This window comes from Anopheles maculipalpis, chromosome 2RL (genome assembly GCF_943734695.1).
Source record: "Anopheles maculipalpis chromosome 2RL, idAnoMacuDA_375_x, whole genome shotgun sequence".
NCBI classification, from domain to species: domain Eukaryota; kingdom Metazoa; phylum Arthropoda; class Insecta; order Diptera; family Culicidae; genus Anopheles; species Anopheles maculipalpis.
In genome coordinates this window covers 75,420,217-75,442,048 of record NC_064871.1, presented here as the reverse complement: position 1 = coordinate 75,442,048, position 21,832 = coordinate 75,420,217, and the positions used below count along the sequence as shown (strand labels likewise).

Genomic DNA, 21,832 nt, shown 5'->3' with positions numbered 1-21,832 from the left:
GTTTCTCCAGCCGGTGCTGCAGCAGCTATGTTTTCCGGAGGAGCTTTCAGTACACCTTCACTCGGTGGAGGCTTGGGATCATCCGGCATTAGCGCCAGTACGAGTTCCAGTGGTTCTGCTTCTGCTACTACTGGTCTTGGTTCCAGTGGAAGTATGTATGATAAGAAAACCATGTCATCCTGTCGGTACCAGCAGGAAAAGCTTACAACACCACACATTAGTTCTTCCTCGATCGCCGACTACTACTCCGACAGTGCAGCAGGCGTGGGTGGAACTACTACTGCAGCTGCCGCGGCTGCTGTTGCGGCTGCTGCAGCTGCTGCCGCCGCTGCCGGTCGTATGCTGGGCCACGGATCGTCCATAGTACCCCCCTCCGTATATTCACCATTCCAAGAGTCGGCACTGGTGGCTGCTGCCGCTGCGGCACAGCATCATTCGCACCACATTCACCAGCAAACACAGCAGCCCCAGCAGAATCATCTACCATCGCAACAGGTAGCAATTAACAACAGCTTATTTTCGCCGCACTTTGCAACGGGGTCACCGTACCATCCACCGATGCAAGTTGGTGGCGGTGGTGGTGGTGGCAGTGGCATTGGTGGGAGTGCATACGAAACAAGCTCAGCTGCCCGATCGTGCGCTTTACCTTCGCCTACCATTTATCCACCGACTCCTCCACCGTCAGCGCCATGGATCCATCCCTGGTACGGTGGGGACACGTTTTAGTCAACGCTTTAGTTCCTTGCTTTGTGGACGTACGTCGCGGTAGTGTTCGTGTAAGGAATCTACTACACTTTCGGATCGCTCGCATGCTTCAGATCGAATGATTTCGTCTTCAATGGTAGAATGTGCGCCAAAATTATGAAAATGCGACAGTGCTCTGTCCACTACACAGGAGAAGAAGTATGTAGTGGATGTGTAGTGGAGAAGCATCAAAATTGGTTGTCTTTTCAATGTCTCTTATGTACATAAAGTGCTTTTGTTCCAACGGAAGAAAAAGGATCGAGCCAGCTATAGAACGAATCTCTCATGGTTGAGTAATACTACTTCAGCATAAATTAAAATTATTCTTAAGGAAGAGGGTGAAAAGAGAAAGGACGGACAGAAACAGACGTGTGAAACAAAAGTTACTATCGCTCTTAGGCGACCTTATCTTAGAACTTAACTTATTCTTAATAGAAATTGTAGAACCGGAAGCACGAAAATGGGCAGTAATTTACCGACTGAACATCGTTGGTCGATTCCCTCTGTGCGCCCCATGCGGTTCGGGATGTAAACACAAAAGTAGTTGAAGGTAACGAGCATAAGCACTAGGCATATTGAGGTACATACTCTTAGCAATGAGTTAATTAGGTGTTTTAGAAGAGAAGATCACATCAAACTGTAAGGGATACGAGAACCTTTTAAAACATGTCTCGCTAGCTCCGGAACGAATGAATATATTTAGCGCATATGAAATATGACTGGAACAAGTGGGACGAATTAATGGGAAGGTGCATCCGGGCACAGGTGCAGGTACTTTCGCAGCGGAGAAACTGGTGCAAAGAATGGACTTTGCATGATGATGCATGAATGATTGATGGACTTTTTTTTTCTGCATACCAGATAGATGTGTAATAACTAGAAACTTCGAAGCAAAAACATTAGACTGAATTGAGCGATTATGACAAAGCAGCGAGAAGAAAACTGAGATTCCAGCACGAAAAGCTCTGAAACCCTATAAATACAAGAAACAAGAAAAAAACCGATCGTGTACTATGAACTATTTGAATTCCTGCCCGTGAGGGAGAAGTAGAAGTATGGAATAAGCAATGATAGTGTTCTGAAAATGGAAGGAGGATGATGGAGAGATCGGTTTGCCATCAAGAAGATAATTCGAACAAACCGCTTCTCAAAAGCTGTGTTAACCACCGATGGTAGAAAGTACTGCAATTACAATAAGAAGAGGAAACAACTCACAATGTGTTGCGTATTTCCAAGAAAAAACATCATATGCCGTGAGGAGTCTGTGGAGGTTATATTAAGTTTTTTTTTGTTTCCTTCTCTTAAGGCTACAATGTACAATAGGTTTAATGCGTTACCTTTTATCATTACAATTATTTATTTTCCATTTACAAAAATGATACGACATTGTGACTACATTAGGCGGGCGGGCGTGTGATTATTGCGCCTATCAGAGCGATGGCGAACAAAATTCAAAAGAGTGTAAGTGATAAGCTGTGCAGGGTGTAGAATTCATTTACAGGCACTTTTTTGATAGGGGATTATTTTGTTGTTATAGGAAAACCAGCGCTATTCTATGCATAGCGCGCCAAGGCGATTAATGGTGGCATTATTATTGTTTTGTTAACGTATTTTTTCTTTTCCTTCTTGGTTTAAATCCCACTCTCTGTGTCACTTCATATTCATCATACACAGCCTATAGTGTAAGAAGCTAGCCGGGAAAGACAAGCGGATGTAAAGAAAGGGGAGAAAACGATGGGATAATAGCTCCCCATATAACTGCAACCCTACAGTAGGTGGAGAGAAATCGAAGGGCAATGCAAACGACTGGCAAAGTGTAAGTGGTCAGTCTGTGAAAAACGGTTGAACTAGTTAGTCTTTGAATCGCAAAGAGGGAGGGTTTGGTGTGGAAGAGGATTGAGCAGTTTTCGAGAATTATTACACAAAATTGAAGCAAATAACAATAAAGTAAAAGCTTATGAGCGAGAGAAGAATCGCTGGGGGCGAGACAACCTGTGCTGCAGTCCCTATGCAGATTAATTAATTACTGACTGTTTCTAATGATTTATATAAAAAAAAACTATGAAAGAAATATATTTTAAGTTTCACTTTCATTGTCAATAATCGGGAATGTTTTTCGTTAGTTTTGTTGAGGACATTTTTTATATCTCTTAATTCTGCATAAGAATCTTTCACTAAAAGGGTTTTTAAACTCTTTTTTAAAATTATATTATACTGTTTAAAACCAGACTCCTGGTACCAGACCTGGATAGTACTCCCGACCTAGTAGTACTGTCAAGGAATTTAGTTTTAGTTAGTTTTCTGCTTCGCTCTCGCTAGTGATCAACATAATGTACGAGCACCACTCCTCGGAATGTCAGCAAGAGAAAACTGAATGTTGGTTGGTAGTGTATTTTTCAAAGCTAAAGTACAAATTGTATACGGGGAGAAGAAAAGGCTCGCAACGAAGACAAGTTTGGTGTCAATAGTCGATCTTGAAGGTTCTTAAGAGCATTAATCATAAATGGTTCTTAAGAGCATTGTTGAAGTTAACGGTTTGTTACACAAAGAATAAAGCGCAAGGAACTACGGGTACTTAAATAGTTTGAAATCAGTGTATCTAATTTGCTAAAGACGCCGTTGGAAAATTGAGGACAAGTGGTGGATTAAGCACATTGGAGGGTCTAAGCGGTATGAAAGGTCGGGGTCTCTAAAGCCCGCTGACCGCGGATTTTTCCACCTTTCCCACTTTGAGATTGCTTTACGAGCACCAAAATAAATCATCTCAGGATAGTTATGAGACCTAAACTAAAATTTTATAGACTATTAGTTAGAAACCGAATTTTCCCGTAGATCCACATCAAATCTGCCGACCGGGTGGGGAGGATTTGGCGTGTTCCGGGAGACCCTTTGCGAGCTCGGCATCTTCCACGGTCGCTCGGTACATTCAACGTCAAACTTTCCTGGTTAAACTGGGCAGGACGTGCGATAAAATTACTCCTCGATCGTTCTTCCCTTTAAATAAGGACTGAGTATCCGACAGCGTGATATAGTCGATCCCAGGAAGCTAGAGATGGTTGCTCTTAGACCTATCGAGATTTTAGTGCTAAAACAGAAAAAAGAAGAAGATGAAGCACCATTATGTTATTTTAGTTTTACTATTACGGCTCGATGCCGTACACTCAGTTCTTCTTGAGCTGATTTTGTACAAATCAGGTAAGTAAATGTTTGGTTATTTAATTTCAATTCTAATTAGTATTTTTTCTATTTGAAGTAAAGTTCCTATTTTTTAAATTCTTTAACTATTTTGACACATTTGGAACAATTTACGATTACCTTAATTTACTTATTTATTTTTGTAAGGAGATTTTTCAATTCTTCTCTTATTTCAAATAAAATCGTTATAATTTTTTCTCTTATAACTTGATAAAATATCCTTTATCAAATCTCCACGGACACACACGTACACGCACAACATGTACGTTCTTTGCATTGTTTCACTGAGTTGTTTTGGTATCTCAGCTGCGGCGCACTCGCTATCGGGCAGTGTTACCGGCAGCGTCGTCGATACGCACACGGTCACCGCGTTGACCGTTTCCAGGAAGTGTTGGCATTTTTCCGTTTGCGTTCCGTCCGACACACGTGGTTGTTTTCCTCTCGGAAAAGCTGTACGGAAAATGCTCTCTTCGTGGTGCTCTCAGCAGAACGTTTGGAACGTGGAGTTCCGATGGAGTCTGAGAGCTGTTTTGAAGACCACCCAGTCTGAGTCACTGTCTTTTTGCCGAACCAACCAACTTAAAAAAACGGTTCTCTTCACCAGAAATAGTGATCTGGAGAAAAAATCTTCCCCGAGAGCAGGAGCTCTAGTCGATGCAAAAGGAAAATTGTTTGAAACGTCGTGTGTCGCGTGCTCTTCGTGCCATTGTGTTTGTGTAGTTATCGAAATCAACATTGATACAGGTGGAAGACAAACAGGAAGGTACAATAACCTCCGGACCTCACAGAGTATATACAAATCAATCAGCACGGATCGTTTTAGTATCAAGCACAGTCTCTCGGACATCACACGCAGTGCTTCTACCAGTGATGCTACCGTTGTGTCGTGTACTACCGTGAAGTGATTTACTCTTTCTCACGCACATACTCTCTCACTCTCTCTCTCATCGTCACATCTCTCGCAACGACGGGGAGAAAAACGGATTTGATTATTGTCAAAAATTTTCCCTCATGACGTTTCCAGTTTGGGGCCATCCCTGGTGAGGCTGTGTGTGTGTGTGTGCGGACGACATTGTCTCTTCCGTACCCGTAAGCATAATGTGTTTGCACTGTTATTAGTGTAGTCCCTCATTGCGGGAGACCCCGTACCTATCGTTTGTGAGTAGTAACGAAAAAAAGAAGCAAAAAGATAGTGAAAAGAAGTAAACGCATCCGTGGCGGTGAAGCATATGGGGAGATACGTACTTAGTAGGCCGTTTTTCGTTTAGACACAATTTGTCCAAACATCCCGAGAACGGACGGTCGCAACCGTGAGAGCGCAAAGGACGGCACGGCAGTGGGTTGTGCCGAGCGAGAGAGTGTGACAGTGTAATGTGTAAAAATTCGAAATCGAACCCATTTCGTGTGTTGGGGAATTAGATGCTGAATATAGTCGTGCGATATCAGTCCGTGAGAAAAAAATAAAAAGTGCGTGCGTGCGTTTTTTCGAATCGTGTATATGTACGTCAAAAGTGAACAGATCCAAGCAATCGTTGAGTGATTCCTCGGTTACGCGTGAGAGAGAGTGAGAGAGTGCGCGCTGTTTGTGAAATGAGATGTGTCAAATTAGTGTTGGATGATAGTCCTCGCGGAAGCTGTTTCCCCTTTTGTATCAGGCCGTGTGTGAAGAATCCGTGAAAGGACGAAACGGCGAAGAGAAACGAAAGATTTTCCAACCATTTTTTTTGTTGGTCACGTACCATGAAGAATCGGTCTGTGAATGTAGAACGAAACGTTCCAGGCAAACGGTTGCTTTTGTTTTCCGTCGGTGAAGAATAGTTTTCGCCGATTTCTTGCTCGGTCGGTTTGAGGAAGAAGATAACGTCGCGAATCGTGAGGAAATTGGCTGGCGGAACATGCGGCCCCAATCGAGGCGCCTTGATGGCAGCTCGCGGAAGCTACATCTTGACGACACCCATACACGAATGTCCTCGTCCTAGTGATAGCGAAAAACGCGTGTGGCCTATTGAAAGAAAAGTGGGTGAATGACATGAGTGAGTGATGTTGAATGAAAAATTTTCCCAAGCGATTACACTGGCCCTTCCTGGATCCTTGGAGAAGGGGGTTGGTATTCTGGTGGATCTTGTGAAACATAATGCGTGTCTAGTGTGAGAATATGTTGAATCAGTGAGAGTTTGCTTACGTGCCAAGTTGGGCAAGAATATGTTCCAAAGTGTTACATTTTATCGAGTGAAAACCGTCCCCCATTGGTGATGATTCGGATCGTCTAGTGCGTGTGTCGTGTGGCCCTCTGGTTAGCTTTTACTTTTCACACAAGAAAGAAAAAACACACTCAGGAAGCAGAAATGGAGCGAGTTTGGCGTAAAGTCAATCAAGGCCTAACATTACGCTCCTCATCATCGAAAGCTGCTGCTGCCGGTGGTGTGGGCGATGGACAGCCGGTGTCAAATTCTTCCTCGGTCACAGCAGGATCACTGGGCGCCACTGCTGGCCCATCGTCCGGTGTGCCCCACTCGACGGACACGACCAGTTCGGCCGGGTTCGGCGAATCGCAGGTGGTGGCCGTACAAAGGCGCCGTTCGGTGGTGCCGCAGGCGAGTACGGCCTCGTCGGAGAAACGGCGGCGCCGACGACGACGTAGCCGACCCAGCAGGGAAGGGTAAGTGGTGCAGACGTGTATTTTGAATTTTTCATTAGCGTTTTCTTCATCCTTTCCTGAGAAAACTGACCTTAGAGAGAGGATGATGAATCAACAGTTTCGCCAAACATTTGTGTGTTTGTTTTATGCTTCTTTGTAGGAAAGTATGTCAATTGTTTTTTTTAAGGATTCTATTCCAAGATTTGTTTCGTTCTTGTAACATAAGGACCACCGCATGTGTAATAATTAAATAAAGAAAAGCGGTATTGTTGTCGTTTATAGCAGCTTAATAACCTACAATGTATGAGTCATCGCAGCTATGTGTGGTATGAATCTTTAAATCATTGAGACATTTTTTATGTAATTTACTTAGTTGCTTTAAGATGCTTGCTCAACTGATGAATGTGTAATGTTTCTAAGGTGTGGCGAACTCCCTAGGTAGCAGGCCTACTTCTTGCTTAATTTAACTGCTAGGTGATGCTGGAGATCTCATGGCTTACTAGACTTACTGATACCATGTTGTTGGGTAGTTAAGTCCTGATTGCAAGAGATCGGTCCGAATAGGATTTGATTCCCCGTCTTGTCCTGCATAAAGCATCGCTATCGTTCCGGTCACATTACCACCTCTTTGAGGCGCTTATCAGAATGAATGTTTAGGGTGCTCTAGACGCTTGTAGCTTCAGGACCACCTTAACTGCTCATAGGAAATTTCTTATCCTTGCCTTCATAGAACAAGAACAAGAAATAGACAAATATTTACGATTCCTCTTTCGCCGACCTTGTGTCCTAGAGATAATCGACTAGTTCATCGTCGTTTGTATGCAGGTGTTTTATATGTCTTTTTCTTCCGGGCTTAACAAACAATCTATTACGACACAGGTAGGACGGACTGGTGGCAGAGGAAAGAGCTGCGCAGGTCTTTTCACATGACAGGACCGAGGTGCAAATCTCATCCGGACTCGGTTCCCCGGTAGTAAGTTCTAACTATCTCAACTACGTGGTATCATCAAGTTTTTTGTGAAGTCACTCGAAGATTGACGTGACTATTAGGTCGTTAAGTCAAGAAGAGGAAGAAGTTCATAGTTAACTAATTAATACTTGTTGGTGTCTGGTACTTAGGTATTCAAAGTACTCACTCCGGAGAAATGGCCTGGATGGGATTCGAACCCCATGATTCATACACTTTTGCATGCGCTCAAACCATTTGTCGAAGCACTTTTTCCACTCTGAATGAGATACCTCCCAAACATGGTTATTGGGTGCCAAGTCAGGGCTGTAGGGGGCAAATGACCCATCAATTCAACGTTTTGACTGCTGGCAACACTTCTTGTGGCCTAGGCCAGAAACATAAGTATGTAGTAGCCCACGTACAGCCCACGCCCACTACGGGACGACGGACCGGATGGGATTTGAACCCCGGTCCTTTCGTTTGAAGACCGGCGCCGATGTCACCTACACCACCGGGACGTGGTGACCGACCGTGTGGACGACCTAAAAGGACTTTCTGAGCTGGGTCGTCCGGTGCCATGCGTATAACATGACAAGCCCATCGGAGCCCGGTGAGCCTAATTCGCTGCACGACGATGACGTCGTCATACAGTTCGTACAGCTCGTCGTTTTTGCGGCTCTTCCATTGTCCTTCCACGCATACGGGACCAACGATCCTTCTGAGTCCATGTCTCAAAGGCGTAAGTGAGTACTAGGACTTTAAAGGTACGATACAGTCCCAGCTTCGACCGTCTCGACAGATTTTTTGAGGTGAGATGTTTTCTCAGGCTGTAGAATGATCGGCTGGCCGCCAGCATCCTAGCGCGCAACTCCGTCTCTATCCTTTTTTTTGATCACCCCCACTTATTTCCGGATTTCTTAGTAGGGCCGCTGATGGTGTCACCATCAATTTGGTCTTTGCCTCGTTAATCTGCAACCCGAGGTTTTCTGCCGGCTGCTCGATCCTTTGGTAGGATGACGATCAGCCGTAACTAAAGTCTCAGTAAACTATCGAAGGACCCCTTGGGAAGGGGTGACAATATTTGTGTAGAATAACTCTTGACTTCCGGATTGAAGCAAAACAATATCCACTGAATCATCCATAACAGTTATATTTTCAGTTCCACTCGAAGTTTGAGTACTTTGTAATCAAAAGAGGTTTTGGCATCTATCCTTCAAAACAGGTTTGACAGATAAATGCTGGTCTGAAAATCGGAATTCAGCATGCACAATTCCGATTTGGTTTTGGGTTGCAAATTTCTATTAAGTAACCCCTTAAGTATCTCTGGAATGTAAGGATTTTAATTTGTTGGACAATGGAAGCGGTGTGGCTCTGTCTATGTGGCAGCAATATGCCTTAAAAATTGACATTTTAAGTTAATAAACAAATGTACTCAACGAATCAGGGCACGTAATCATTTACATACAGCAAGCACTTGCAACGAACTTAATGTCCACTCCGTTGTTCGTGGTAACTTTCGATCAACTTTCTTTGAATTAGCATTATCCCTCCCACTTGCTTATTTGAATCTCATCTCGTCTAATCTCATCATTTTATGAATGTTTATATCTAGCGTCTACAACCTTTGAGCCCAATGAGCGGCTACTCCTAATGAGATCTACGGAGATTGGATATCCAATTAAATTGTAATAATATTTTCACCAACAGTGCCCCAAGCGTAATTTCGGACCCTTTGAAATCGAACAGTCGTAGGATTTTGTTTTCTAATTTGGTTACATTTTGTGTATGAATAGGCAATCATGATTCTGCTTCTTCGTGTACATTTTTCCACTCATTTATAGTATAAAGTTGCGTTGGTAGAGTTGGTAAAGGTTCCTACTTTCATGTGAACTTGTACGAACTGCTTCGCTCTTTCTAAAGAACTGAACGAATGATATAGGATTTACGTTCATTTTCTAGAGAGAAAGGGGGGTGGGGTGGTGGTTGAAATACCAGTTAGAATCATGGAAACAAATTGAATCATTCACCATTTGTGAAAAGAGTATATTAACTTTAAGTGATCAGACATTCCCATGCATCAAAAGCAGGATCGATTCGAGGGTTTATTTAAACTGTTTTGAAGTCTTTCATTTTACTGCTTGTATGTATGTTTCTTAAAATTGTGCACATTGCATTAAAAACAGGAAAAACAAGTAAATTATTTAAGTTTTATATTTATTTCTTTATTTTTGTATCATGATCTTCATACCGGTGAATTCGTACTGTCCACGCAAAATGTCCTGTTTGAAGAAATATTTAGAAAGCATTGCTTTCAGCAAAGAAAATGACCATAACACATGCTTATGCATCGCGTATATTTACTAGCCAACATCTAAAACAGCTAATTAGATTTGCAATTAGAAAAGATAACAAGAAAAACACTTCTTCGCAAAATTACTCATACGCAGCCTTCCGTTCGTTCTACCTGCCGTTCCAGTTCGATCGCGATTTTAGACGTGCTATTCTTTCGATCTGTCGTTCTAGGTTGCGATCTAAATTGGACGTGTTGTTCGCTCAACCTGTATTCAAAGTTCTTGACGAACGAACTGTACAGTTACCGTTCTTGTACCCAACTCTATAAGTATAAACCTAAAAACCTTCTCAAAAATCGGATTTTAAGAGGCAAAAATAGACCAAAAGGGGTAGCCAATAGAGCAAATGGTCGGTTAAATTTATCCAGAAATATATAAATCTTCATCTTCAACAAATTTTTAATGCATACCACGTTTATTGCGAGAACTAGCAGCACTCTATATTATTTTAAACGTGGCTTTAAACGTCAAAATCGCACACAAGACTGAGCAAACTACGATTTTAAAGAGTCCGAATTTGCATTCTTTGTGTTCTATTTGCTGAAAGCCAATCTGCTTAAGTATCCAACATAACGATATGTGTGTACGTACAACAAATTCAGATATCGTCTAAAGCTGCTAAAAGCTGAGGCGCTAGAATTCCCGCCAACACTAGAATATTTAGAAACTGCGATATTTACTAGCGCAATAAAGGGTCCTCCGACCCCCGAAAGTATAAGTACGATTAAAAAACCTGACAAAAAATAAAACCTGTTCCAGAAACTGAATGTTTATTTTACAAAATAGTATTTGTGGTGTGTTCTGGCCTTTTTTCCAAAGCAAACATTAAAAAAAAACTCAATCTTATGCTAATGAGTGTACTTTTGATTTGACGCCTCCCATCAAGTTTAGCACAGACCTGTTTCTGAACGATTTTCGACACTTTTTTCCAGTTTTCCGCGCCTTTAAAATGCTTTCTCAAGTGTGCCTTGATTAGCGCTCAAAATAACTCAATCGGCCAGGCTTCAGGGCAGTTCGTGGGATTCATTTCTTTCGGCACGTACCTTCATACCATGCGATCGTGTCCTTGGGATAGTGAACAGCGGCCATATCCGGCCAATCCGGCAGCAAGCGTCGATTCAAACACTCTCCGGGATGTAGGGTATCGGTCCTCATCGTCTCTGTTGTCCGAATTTTTCGAGAAATATAGATTTGTTGGCCTCTGACCTCTGGCTTTCAGGCACGTTGTGGTTTTAACTACGCTGAAGAGTTTTGTAGTCAAAATTTACGTACGACTCATCACGTTCATCACGATGCATGAGGACTGGCGACACAGCAGCTTGTCTTACAGCTTCCGAACTCGCTGGTTCCGAACTCCTTCGGCACGTTGGATGTTACTGTTTTGATGTACCCAATTTTTGAGCCACATCGCGAATGGAACTTTCCTTTGCTTGCTGTTCTGTTCGAACAGTTAGATCGACAGGACCAGGATTTTGGGCCACTTTTCGCCGCATCCTCGAAGCTGGTGTCCTCCCGAAACTTTCGGATGGCGGCTCGTCAGGCACCAATACTCACTCCTTCCGATTTCGCTAATTGGCTTAGCGAAATATGTTAGTTTCAATAGTTTCGTTTCAATGCAAGTAGCTTTGAATGTAAACAATCAAGCATATCAAGAATCTGCTGCTTTACGTCATCCGTTTACTAGAAACGTCATTTGAAAGTCGTGCTTATACTTTCGGGGGCACCCTTTATATGATCTCTGGGTCAGTGAATCTTCATAAGATGGTGTTTATAATACATTATTAATATCAACTCCAACATGCACTGTCCGTTTGTTTCCAGAATTTAGTGAACTCAGAGGCGAGCTATATTAAAAGTTCACAAAATTTAACACAAGATCTCCTTCATCCTTGAAGGATTGAAGCAGATGAGAATGGAACATTAATCGAAGCATAAGCAAGGGGGGATTATCCATGGCAATATTTTATTCGGTATAATGGACTGTTTTGGGTAGTGCTTGGAGAACACTGCTTGGTCTGTTGAAACGTGTGGAACTCGAACATTACTGGGTGATTCGGCCTCTGTTATACCTCCTTACGAGTCCAGATGTCAACCGCTAGGCTTACGCTCTCTGCAAGATCGCCGGATCCTGGCTCAATCCCCTTTCATCGCTTCCCTTTCTTCTCGATCTCATAGATTCTCCTGCTCTCCTATCCTCAATCCACCTTTCTATACCCTCCAGCTCTCTGCGCCCTCGTCCCCCTTTAATTCTCGCTTATAGGAGCTCTGCGGTTAAATACTTTGCTGTATGTCTAGGATTTAGGATAGGTTTACTAGTTTCTATTTAATTTTATTTTATTTTTATTAGCTTATCTGTCGAGCTTCATAGGTATTAAGTTACATTGGTGTATCTGTAAGCCGGACAAATTAAAATAATAAATAATAAATAAGAGTAATTTGGTAAACAAGTTATTCGTGCAGTTGGGAACATTGTATTCGTTTGATACATGCTTGTTAGAACTAAAGATCTGGTCGATCGGAAGCTTGTTGCCGCGGTAATTTAGACTCGATCACTTCTGGCCACTTTGGGTTGCACGTTATCCTAATGAAGAGATCATGCTTACCTTGGTATCTGAGCTGCACCAGGAAACTATGGTGCAAGGATAGCACGCCTTTCTGATTGCTCCAACGTTTGGACAAACATTCATGAGAACCTGAAATTTTGAATTTGAAATCTCTCGTGGCCCGTGGCCTATAGGCGCTGCTCCTCGATAAGTCTTCCGGAGCAATGAGGGAATAAGTTGTCTCCTCTTCGCGTGCATAAGCTGAAGGCGGCATATTCTCTAGGAGTAATTTACAACGGTGAAGCAGTCATTCTCATGAACCTCGGCTTCAACTCCATCATCGTCGGCTGATATCTTACTTCTGCCTACGGATGCAGTAGAGGATTTTGGACTCATAAACACGGATGAGAATTCCGATGCTACGGTTCTGCAGGACAATATCACGCGACTGTCCTTGTTCGTTGCTGACAAAAATGCCACCGAGCTCATCGGCAGTTGGACGATATTGCAGCCGATATGAGTCTAACATGTTTTGGATGGTAGCCACAATCACCCGATCCAGGTTGCTGCTAAGCGCCAACCGCATGTCGATCATTTAATTTCGTTGTTGCTTGACACTCGAATCGTGGAAGTAGAACTGCACATACATCGATGCATGCCCAGGAAGACGATCAAGCGCTCCATTTCGATGACACAGGGGACCTGAGCTAGGGTATGTGTACGCCTCTCGTCCATCTGCTACAGTGCCTACAGATGACGTACACGGTCTTTCGGTATTGGCCACTTTCCGAGTGGATAGGGTCGCTATCGCTGGTCACGGGGGTCAAGCCCCCGTTGGTGTCCGTTCCTGAGTGGTAATAGATCATTACATAATTATTCTGAAATATGTGTAATATTGGTGTGGGTTTTCGGAGAATCATTGTAGATATCATGAATACGGAGCAACTACACAGCCAAGTAGGAGTAAAATCTATTCTAGGGTAAAGCATATCTCACTTAATCATTCAGTAATATTACAAAAATGAGCGAAATTCTCACCTGTTAACGCTTAGCTCCAGATTATAGTGAGTTTATTCGATCAACAAAATGATTTATTATACATATTAATCAGTTCTGCGGTAGAAAGACAAACATCACAAGGCAGATGTCTAGAGCAAAATACTTCAAAAACCATCCAAACTATTCTTCAAGAAAACACAACATTGTTTTTTGAAGATAGAGTTGCGTGTGCTCAAACAATGTTTAAAATTCCTTCCTCCAAAATCCTTTATGCTTCCAGTGCATCTCAAAGTGGCCATGGATCGGGTGGACACCACAAAGGCCACTCCTCGAACGGACGGCGTGGAAACAGCCAATCCGTCACAATCGCGCAACAGTCCAACGAACAATCGCTTAGACAACGAGCCGTGGCCCGGCTGAAGATGTTCAACTTCAACCTCAACTGGGACCTTCACATGACGCAGTGCAAACCGTGCGGGTAAGTTGTCTCGTGTTTGTCCGAAAAAAAAAAGTTTCTAAATGCAGAAAAAGGAAAGCTCGGAAGTAGTTTTTTTTTTTCAAAAGTCCTTACCGATGGTGTGTCTAGTTTTTTCGCCCGTGGCTGCAATTTCCGTAATGGGCTGACCTACTTTTGTTTTTCTTCCAACCTGACGCCTTCATGTTTTCATGAGCAAGCTTTTTTCTTGTTTTCTTTTCTCATTTTCGCCTCGATTTCGCCCTCTCGAACTCGTTCGCACCGGCCTCACCGTAGGCCTAAGAGCAGTGGGAACATTATCACTCGCAGGCTGTGCCGTAATCGGCGTGGCGAGGACAACGAACTCTATCGCTCGAACAGCTTCAAGTTCGAGCGATTCGAACGGAAGGATCCGATGGATACGGGAGCACGGACAATGCTGAGAAAACAGGTATGTTGACCCGCTGTTTTATTGTTCAAATGCGTTTGGTTTTCTTTTATTTATCACGAAATTAAGAGAGCCCTACTCATTTTTTTATGGTTCAATTTCGAATTTAAACTGCTAATCATTTTTATTTCCAAAATGGTTTACTAACATTGGTAAAAAATAGTATTTTACTAATCATCCATTGATGCAAATTAATCCATTTTGAATGCTTGCATCGCCAGAGGGATTTTAATTTTAATGTTATTATACCTATGCAACTGGGTTCGGAGATATATATTAGATTTTATTAAAAGTCTCTGAAAGTCTTCGTGACCAGTATCCGTGAAATGAGATTTTTCAAATTATCTAATTGATAAACATGTTTCAGTTGATTGTAAAATAATTCTCTTTGCTTACTTATCTGAATGAGCAATACGATTAAACCACCTTTTTCATCATTGTACTAATTATTTGCTCTGGCTTTAGTATTTATTGCCGCATTCAAAACAATTAAAAGCCAATCATTTGTAATTTAATTTGCCAAACAAATAAATTGCTCCGTGCGCTACTTTTAGCAAGTAGCCATTATTTTAGCAAATACGCTAACATACTTAGCAAACGTTTGGCTGTGCCAACTGTAATGCGAATTGCATACAATCAGCGTTGTGTGAAATGTGCTACTAGCGCCATCTATGAGTCAACGTTGTAACTGATATACTTTTCCTAGCGCAGCAGCGTCTTCACGAAAAGGAAAAAGCGAGCGATGAGCAGCTAGTAGCATAAATATTTGCGATATTTGTTTGGATTTGTCCTTGATGAATGGTATTCTAATCAAATTCAATTTAAAAAGTTTCAAAAATACGATCAAACTGTGTCTAATCTCCAATACTATCGAAGCAATATCCACGTAACTGATACATTATATTTAGTGTTATCTAGTGTGACAAATTGTGACAGAATGCCATACCCAAACCCCTTTTTAAGTCTTCTATTATAATTTGAAAATATGGCACAAACAATGGCTATGCCAAATTGCTACTTAAAATGCATGTTAAAGGAGTTTTAAAACGATTAGAATTAATATCATTGACAGAGTATGAATGCTAGAGCAGCTCCGCTTCAACTTAAGTCATAACTTGATCGTAAGTAGGTCACAGTTCATGTGGCATCATATTCAATTTTGTTACAACGTATTTGTCAGTGTACATAAAATTGCATTGCAAGTGACGTTAGGTCAAATTAGAAACGACTGGGGCTCCCGTCACGTTCAAGATTTGCTTGTACTTAACAAATCCCGCAGGACTCCCGCCGTGAGTACCAAAGTGGTTAGGCTTTATTTGTTCCTTGTGTGTAAGAACTTTTTCCCTGGCTAACTTTGCACATTTGAAGCTAGATTTTGGTAGGCTCGCACAATATTTTAATATAGTAAAGTGCTGCTGTCGTGGGCTGTTTCTTGATAAATGACAACACCTTCTTGAACCTTCTTCTCTACCAAAAACCCTATACCCCGCGATGACTCGTCAAAAGCAACAGCACCACTATCACGTCTTTCACTCTGCTCTGCTTACTATTTTTATCACCTTTTTGGTAGCGGTTGTTCTTGGCAACTCCTTTTTCGATATGACGTGATATGATGTGGCTGTGTACAGCTGGAAAGCTTTTCATTTACCAAAATAAACTTCGACACAATCGCTTATCGCGCACAGGAAAATGTTCTACCTCGTCTCCGACATCCCGTTGCACGATCGGGGGGCGGCTGCAAAGCTTCATGTAGAAAGAAAAGCAACTATCTTTCTCGGTATCGCTATTTTAACACCATCCACAGTAACATTTCCTTCTCGTTACGTGTTTTTGTTGTACCGTTTGGCACGCTAAAACATGGAAGAAAACTCATTTTCTCCTTTCGGGGAAAACCTTTGCGGAAAGCTATTTGCTGGGTACGTTCGGTTTACTTTGGTGTGTTTATCTTGAGCGAAACGAGTCGCTCGAAGTTAGCAGTTTTGCTCGTCGAAACGCAACAAAAGAATATTAGTGGATGCATTATTAATGTCGATGGCGTTTTCGCGCTCGCATTACGGAAATAGTGATTGCGTGGGCGAACGACTAGTGCCCACTTCCGGTTCCGGGGGCAAAATCGTGTTTGATCTCGTACAGGGGTAGTGTCCTTCATTCGAGAGGAGATTTTTCTGTAGGTTTGGTGTGGTTCACATTGGTTCCCGGGAGTATCTCTTGAGAATTTACATTATTTATAGAACAATAAGTTTCAGAGTGACTACTCGAAGAACGGCGGTACCGGAGGGACGGCAGAAGCCTATTTCGAAGGGAGCAGCTATAGGATGATATTTGCCAGTTCGAGTGCAGTTGTGAAGGTGTTTGTTGAAGTGGTTATTCTTTCTTGCTGCTCGAGTGTAGCTTTTTTTTTAAACGTAAAAGAATAAAATGTATTGAAAAGAAAAGTGTTGCAAAATGGAAGGTTTGGTGAAGTGCATGAAGGAGTGTTACGAAGTGCAATTGTTTCGTCCCCACGTGAAGTGCATTTGGCTGAGGTGTCTTTTTTCTCAATCTATTTCCCAGATTATTTGACAATTTTCTGACCCTAAAACTGTCATAGAATGTTTTTAATTGGTCAGATATTTCAAATCGTTTGAGTTTTTGCGCCTTTTTTTACTGCAAACAATTTAACGCGAACACAGATGTCAAAAGACATTACAAATCATCCGTTACTGCATCGAATGAAAAACTTTCCATCAAACTGACATGTAATGTAGGCGCAAAAGGGAACAAAAAAAAAAGAAAACACACCCCCAAAACGTCGAAAACAGATTCTTTCCTTCTGACCGGTTGACCAGTGATCAGAAAAGTTAAAAAGTGCAGAAACCACACACACAGTGTTACGGGTAGCAGCGACTAGGAAGACCATTTAATATTCAAAACCAAACAACCGTTTCCCGAAACGCCGCGATCCTTTCCCGGGCCTGCCGGTCGCTGCCGTTTACGCAGCGACACAGACATTCGACAGCAAAACATCAAATATTCGCCTGCATAATAATTTTATTTATTTTATTTATACTCTCAATTTCTCTGTCCCATCTGACTGTGGATCCGGGTGAGCGTTGGAAGAAGCCTTTGGATGTTGTTTTTCCCCCTTTTGCTTTGGGTGCGTTTCTTCGTGCAGCCAACCCAACCCCGTTCGTGGGTCGGTGTTAGCTTCCGGACCTGGTGCGAGGGATGAAATATGGAAATGTTTCATGTGTCACTTCCATTCGCCTCGTACTCGCTCCGTACTGGGAAGGATGCGACAAAGGACGCCATTTGTTCGATTCGGATGCGGTACGGGATGGCCTCTGGACATTGGCAGAGCAGAAATTATGTTAGAAAACGCTCCAACATGTGCATAACGTCATGTGGTTTGTGGTTTTTTTCTGTGGTAGGGTGGGGAGATCACCATAACGGAAGGGGATAGTCTGGAGTCTGGAAAAATGGACGGATTTTCAAAACACCGGTCGAAGATGAAGTGTGAAACAGTGCAACCGCTGGTATGATAAGGACTTGTTTGGAGGTGTGGTATGGGAAAGTTAAGGAATGAAGCTTGAATATTAGAAGATTTCTATTTTGAATGAGATATTTAGATGATTTTAATCGATTTAGAACACATTTAGGACTCAAATCCTGTTGGTAATGTGTTTATGAGATTTCAGCTTTACTTGAAAAGGCATTGAACATTGGTCGATACATCGTCTAGCGTGAGGACCTTCTTTCAAACTACGTATTATCAGAAAGCCATTCGATGGCCGGCTTGATCTAGTAGGTCGTTAAACCAAGAAAACTTCATCTATGCTTTGTATTAGAAGATCGAAAATTGATAACTGCTTACTTACTTATCAGGGGCCAATGGTGTAGGCGATAGTGGCACTGGTCTTCAAAACCCCATCCGGAACGTCTCCCGGTAGTGAGGACTGACTATCCAACTACGTGGTATCGGCAAGTCTAGTAAGCCATTCGATGGCCGGCGTGACCTTAGTTAGAGGTCGTTAGGCCGAGAACAAGAAGAAGAACTTATGTGTCAGGTGAAGTCCTCGATACTGCTCACGGTCAAGCGCCCGCAGTCTAGTCATCAAATACCCTAAGTTTCTCGCGGACGCTTCAACGTCATCACTCGGTCTTCTTGGTCCTTTTTTAAGCGAATCCATGTTCAATGCAAGGGTCTATAGCGTGGGGACACAACTTTTCCTGGGTGTTGTTCAGACGTTTTATTGTCGCTTATCGCGTAGTCCAGAAGAGAAATACTTTCCAAAGCGGTATCAAAATCCGATATATCGTTGAATCAGCCTCCATGTATCCTCACGCTGATGTGCTTCGTTTTTCGTAACAGCGCTTGTTTTGCACTATGGCGGATCCTTCACATATTGAACTCATCCAGACTTTCATTCAACCATTCATTACGCATATACAACTGAGGTACAAAATGTATAAGACAGGCAAACAGAAGGAGTTAAGGAGAGGAGAACGGGTCGCACTAATAATCCGTTTGCTCAGAAAAAAAATCAAAGATTGTTCTCAATATTCGGCAGCTATCTAATGTGCTGTACTGCGACTAACAAGGTCGCGTACTTCACACAAGAGCATAGAAGATTAGACCTTATTCTAAGCCAAGACAGACAGACAGACAAGAGCATAGAAGATTAGACCTTATCCTAATTCATCCAGAGAATCTTTGGTGTACACATGTGCTCAAGAAATTGGATTAGCCTAAGGAAAAAGGACTCTTCCGAAGCACCATTTTTGACTAATTGGTCTGCCTTACAAGCAATGCCACAATGAACTGGCAACCATACAAGAGATAAACGGAATGATTTCTTAAACAGTGAGCTTAAGACCATTAATATTTCTTTTACTAAGCAGTATGGACTCTTAAAAGCCTTCATAGGTTTTAATGCTTTTGACCGCGCATAAGCTGTCGGAGAATATAAAACATTCGTTAGGAAAACTAACTCTTATGATCAATTAGGCGTAAAAGATTGTAGAGAGCTACAGTGAGCTTGGTTAGCGTAGTTGAAAATATGCTTCGGATAAAATGTTCCAAAAAAATGTTCCAATAAAATACACCAAAATTGATGCCCTGCTCTCTGATGAGGATCTGTCAGTATAAAATTGGTGTCAGTTCGAATGGCCATTCTTTTTCCCAAAAATGCTGGATCCTGCGAAGACTATCGCCGATTAACTTTACTCTCTCAACGAGGCATCTATTGTAAACCGAGAACCTGCAGGGCCCTAGTAATCTGACAGGATTTACATTTTCCAGAGCACTAGGGTGTACTTGGAAAGAGGCAAAATCATGATTAGCGTTGATGTTTTTGCATGTAGAACCTATTTCATGCAGTGTAAGACAGTTCTCAATTATTAATTGATACTGTCGGCAAAGCGGAAGTAACTCAGAACGGAATAAAATCGTTTTAAGCTATGCTAAAGATTGTAATGCTAATAACTGACTAAATTGCTATGTATTGATAGATGTCTTGACTAGATTGACGTAAAGTCTGTCAATTTAACTCTAGATATATAAACTTCTGTATAGCACTGTGTGAGTTTACTGTCGGATAGCCTAACGATACGCCAAGAACTTCTTTATTCCCACTTAAAATTCGACTGGTGCAACAGTTACCGATTTGTACGCGAAAACGTTCGCTGTCGGCCGGGGTTTTTTTTTCCCCCGTATGTTGTTCCTTGCCCACTCCGAACGATGTACGACAAGATACGCTCTGGGACCGCTCTGCCGCAGCTTGAAGCATTGGCCGCGGAACCAAAGCTGGTGGTATGAGCTGTGCTGCAGTAAATAAACTTCAGCCGTTCCTTAAGCCGTAAGTCAACCATTGGGGTTCCGGCAGCAGCATGTTTTCGCCTCCCGGTGGATGGATGCTACCGCCACCGGCACGACACGGTCGTAGCAACAATTTATCCGGCCATCTCCCTACGGTGGCTCGGAATTGGATTGCATCACGATGCCGTGTTTTGCGAGTTATTTGCGGGAAGCAAGTATGATGATCTACCCGTTGACAGTTTGCTGCAGCTTCGGTGGTTGAATCGGTGGTGCCGGAAAATAGAAACTAAAAAAAAAAACGCGAGGAACAGCATTTCCGAAAGCTTTTTGCCGTGTCCTGCGATGGTCGGTGGGCATTCTCTGGTACGCGTCTAAATGGGTTTTAGGGGCGGTGAGCGAAAAAACCATGACACATACACACTGCGTACGTGCGTGTCTGGGAATTTTAGCCACGGGAATCGTTTACGTATTGTGATTTGAATTCAGTTGTCGCTTTGCACGTCCAGCTCCTAGGTCCGATGGGACCAAATGAGACGCAAACTGTGTGCAGACAATCAACGCCTGAGAGCTGAAGGGGATAAAATGATAATCCAACGGGTAAAGGATTATTTTTTTAATAGGATTGTTAGAAGATTTGTCAACGTAATTTTTAAAATACAAAATGTACAATTTTTAAGTGATTGTCTATATTAAAAATTTAAAGTATTCAAATAAAAAAAATCATCAAATACGTGCACGTTGAGCACAATACTTTTAATGACTGATTGTCGTGAACAATCAGCATCCAAGCTTCTGGAACTTTTGAAAAGCTTTTAAGAAGCATGCATTTGCTGTAAGGTTGTCATGCTTGAAGCACATTTTAGACAAACGACATAATTAAGATGAAAAATGTGAATCTTTAATATTCGCCAAGCTCATTGCAACGGTTTTGCGTCTATTACCCAATTATTTCCCAATTATTATCCATTATTTCGCACTTAGCTAAATGAATGGTTCCCTGGAATAGTTCCCGTTTAATCCCCTACTAGGAGATTAACGACTCTAAGATCACGCCGGCCATCGAAATGGCTTACTAGACTCTTCCCGATACCAAGTAAGTAGTTGGATAGTGAAGACCTCACTACGAGGGACGGCCGTTTGAAGACCGGCGCAGCTGTTGCCTCTACCACCGGCCCGGTTTTAGAGGCTCCTCTACCACGGCCTTTAAATCCCGTTTAATCGCGGTTTGTTTTTCTTATCAATTGTGACTGTTTTTTTAGTTTCGTACTGACGGCCAGGCCGTATTCCTTAAAATCTAGTCTTATATCTAGCTTTATAACTTAAACTCATTAAACTATTTTAAGTGTAGACATTTTCTTCTCCCTCAATTCAAGTGCACCTTATCCTGGCTCGGTTGTGGATGTTGTTGCTGCCAGGTATGGTTCAGATGTTGGTGTCCTCTATAGTTCCAGAAGGTTAGCGCCTCTTTGGAGCATCGTGCCGTGGAGACTAACAGCTGGCTCCAAAGAAAATCCCGATTGTTGCGGATATTTTGTGGTGTTCGCCATTCCATATCGTTGCCAGCATTTGGATGTTGTGGCTGGCGGTCCCTCAATCGGAGGTACGTACGAGCCCGAAAGTCACTACAACTTTGTGAAGCTACAGTAGCATCTAACTCACGCATTCCGCCAATAGTAAAGCCGCCAGTCACAAGTTCACGTCTCCCAAACCTATT

The 21,832-nt window shown here is 42.4% G+C and overlaps 2 protein-coding genes across 2 annotated transcripts in view; one reads left to right on the top strand and one right to left on the bottom strand.

Moving 5' to 3' along the window:
• Positions 1-21,832, bottom strand: part of LOC126556487 (sortilin-related receptor-like) — a 213,719-nt gene that overhangs the window by 146,216 nt on the left and 45,671 nt on the right. The window lies entirely within an intron of this gene.
• LOC126568776 (uncharacterized) overlaps positions 6,433-21,832 on the top strand; it is a 128,710-nt gene continuing 113,310 nt past the window's right edge. Inside the window, exons 1-3 of the mRNA XM_050225399.1 lie at positions 6,433-6,598; positions 13,700-13,897; positions 14,171-14,324. Of these exons, the coding sequence (XP_050081356.1) occupies positions 13,842-13,897; positions 14,171-14,324 (210 nt within the window). The 5' untranslated portion in view covers positions 6,433-6,598; positions 13,700-13,841. The remainder of the gene's footprint in view (positions 6,599-13,699; positions 13,898-14,170; positions 14,325-21,832) is intronic.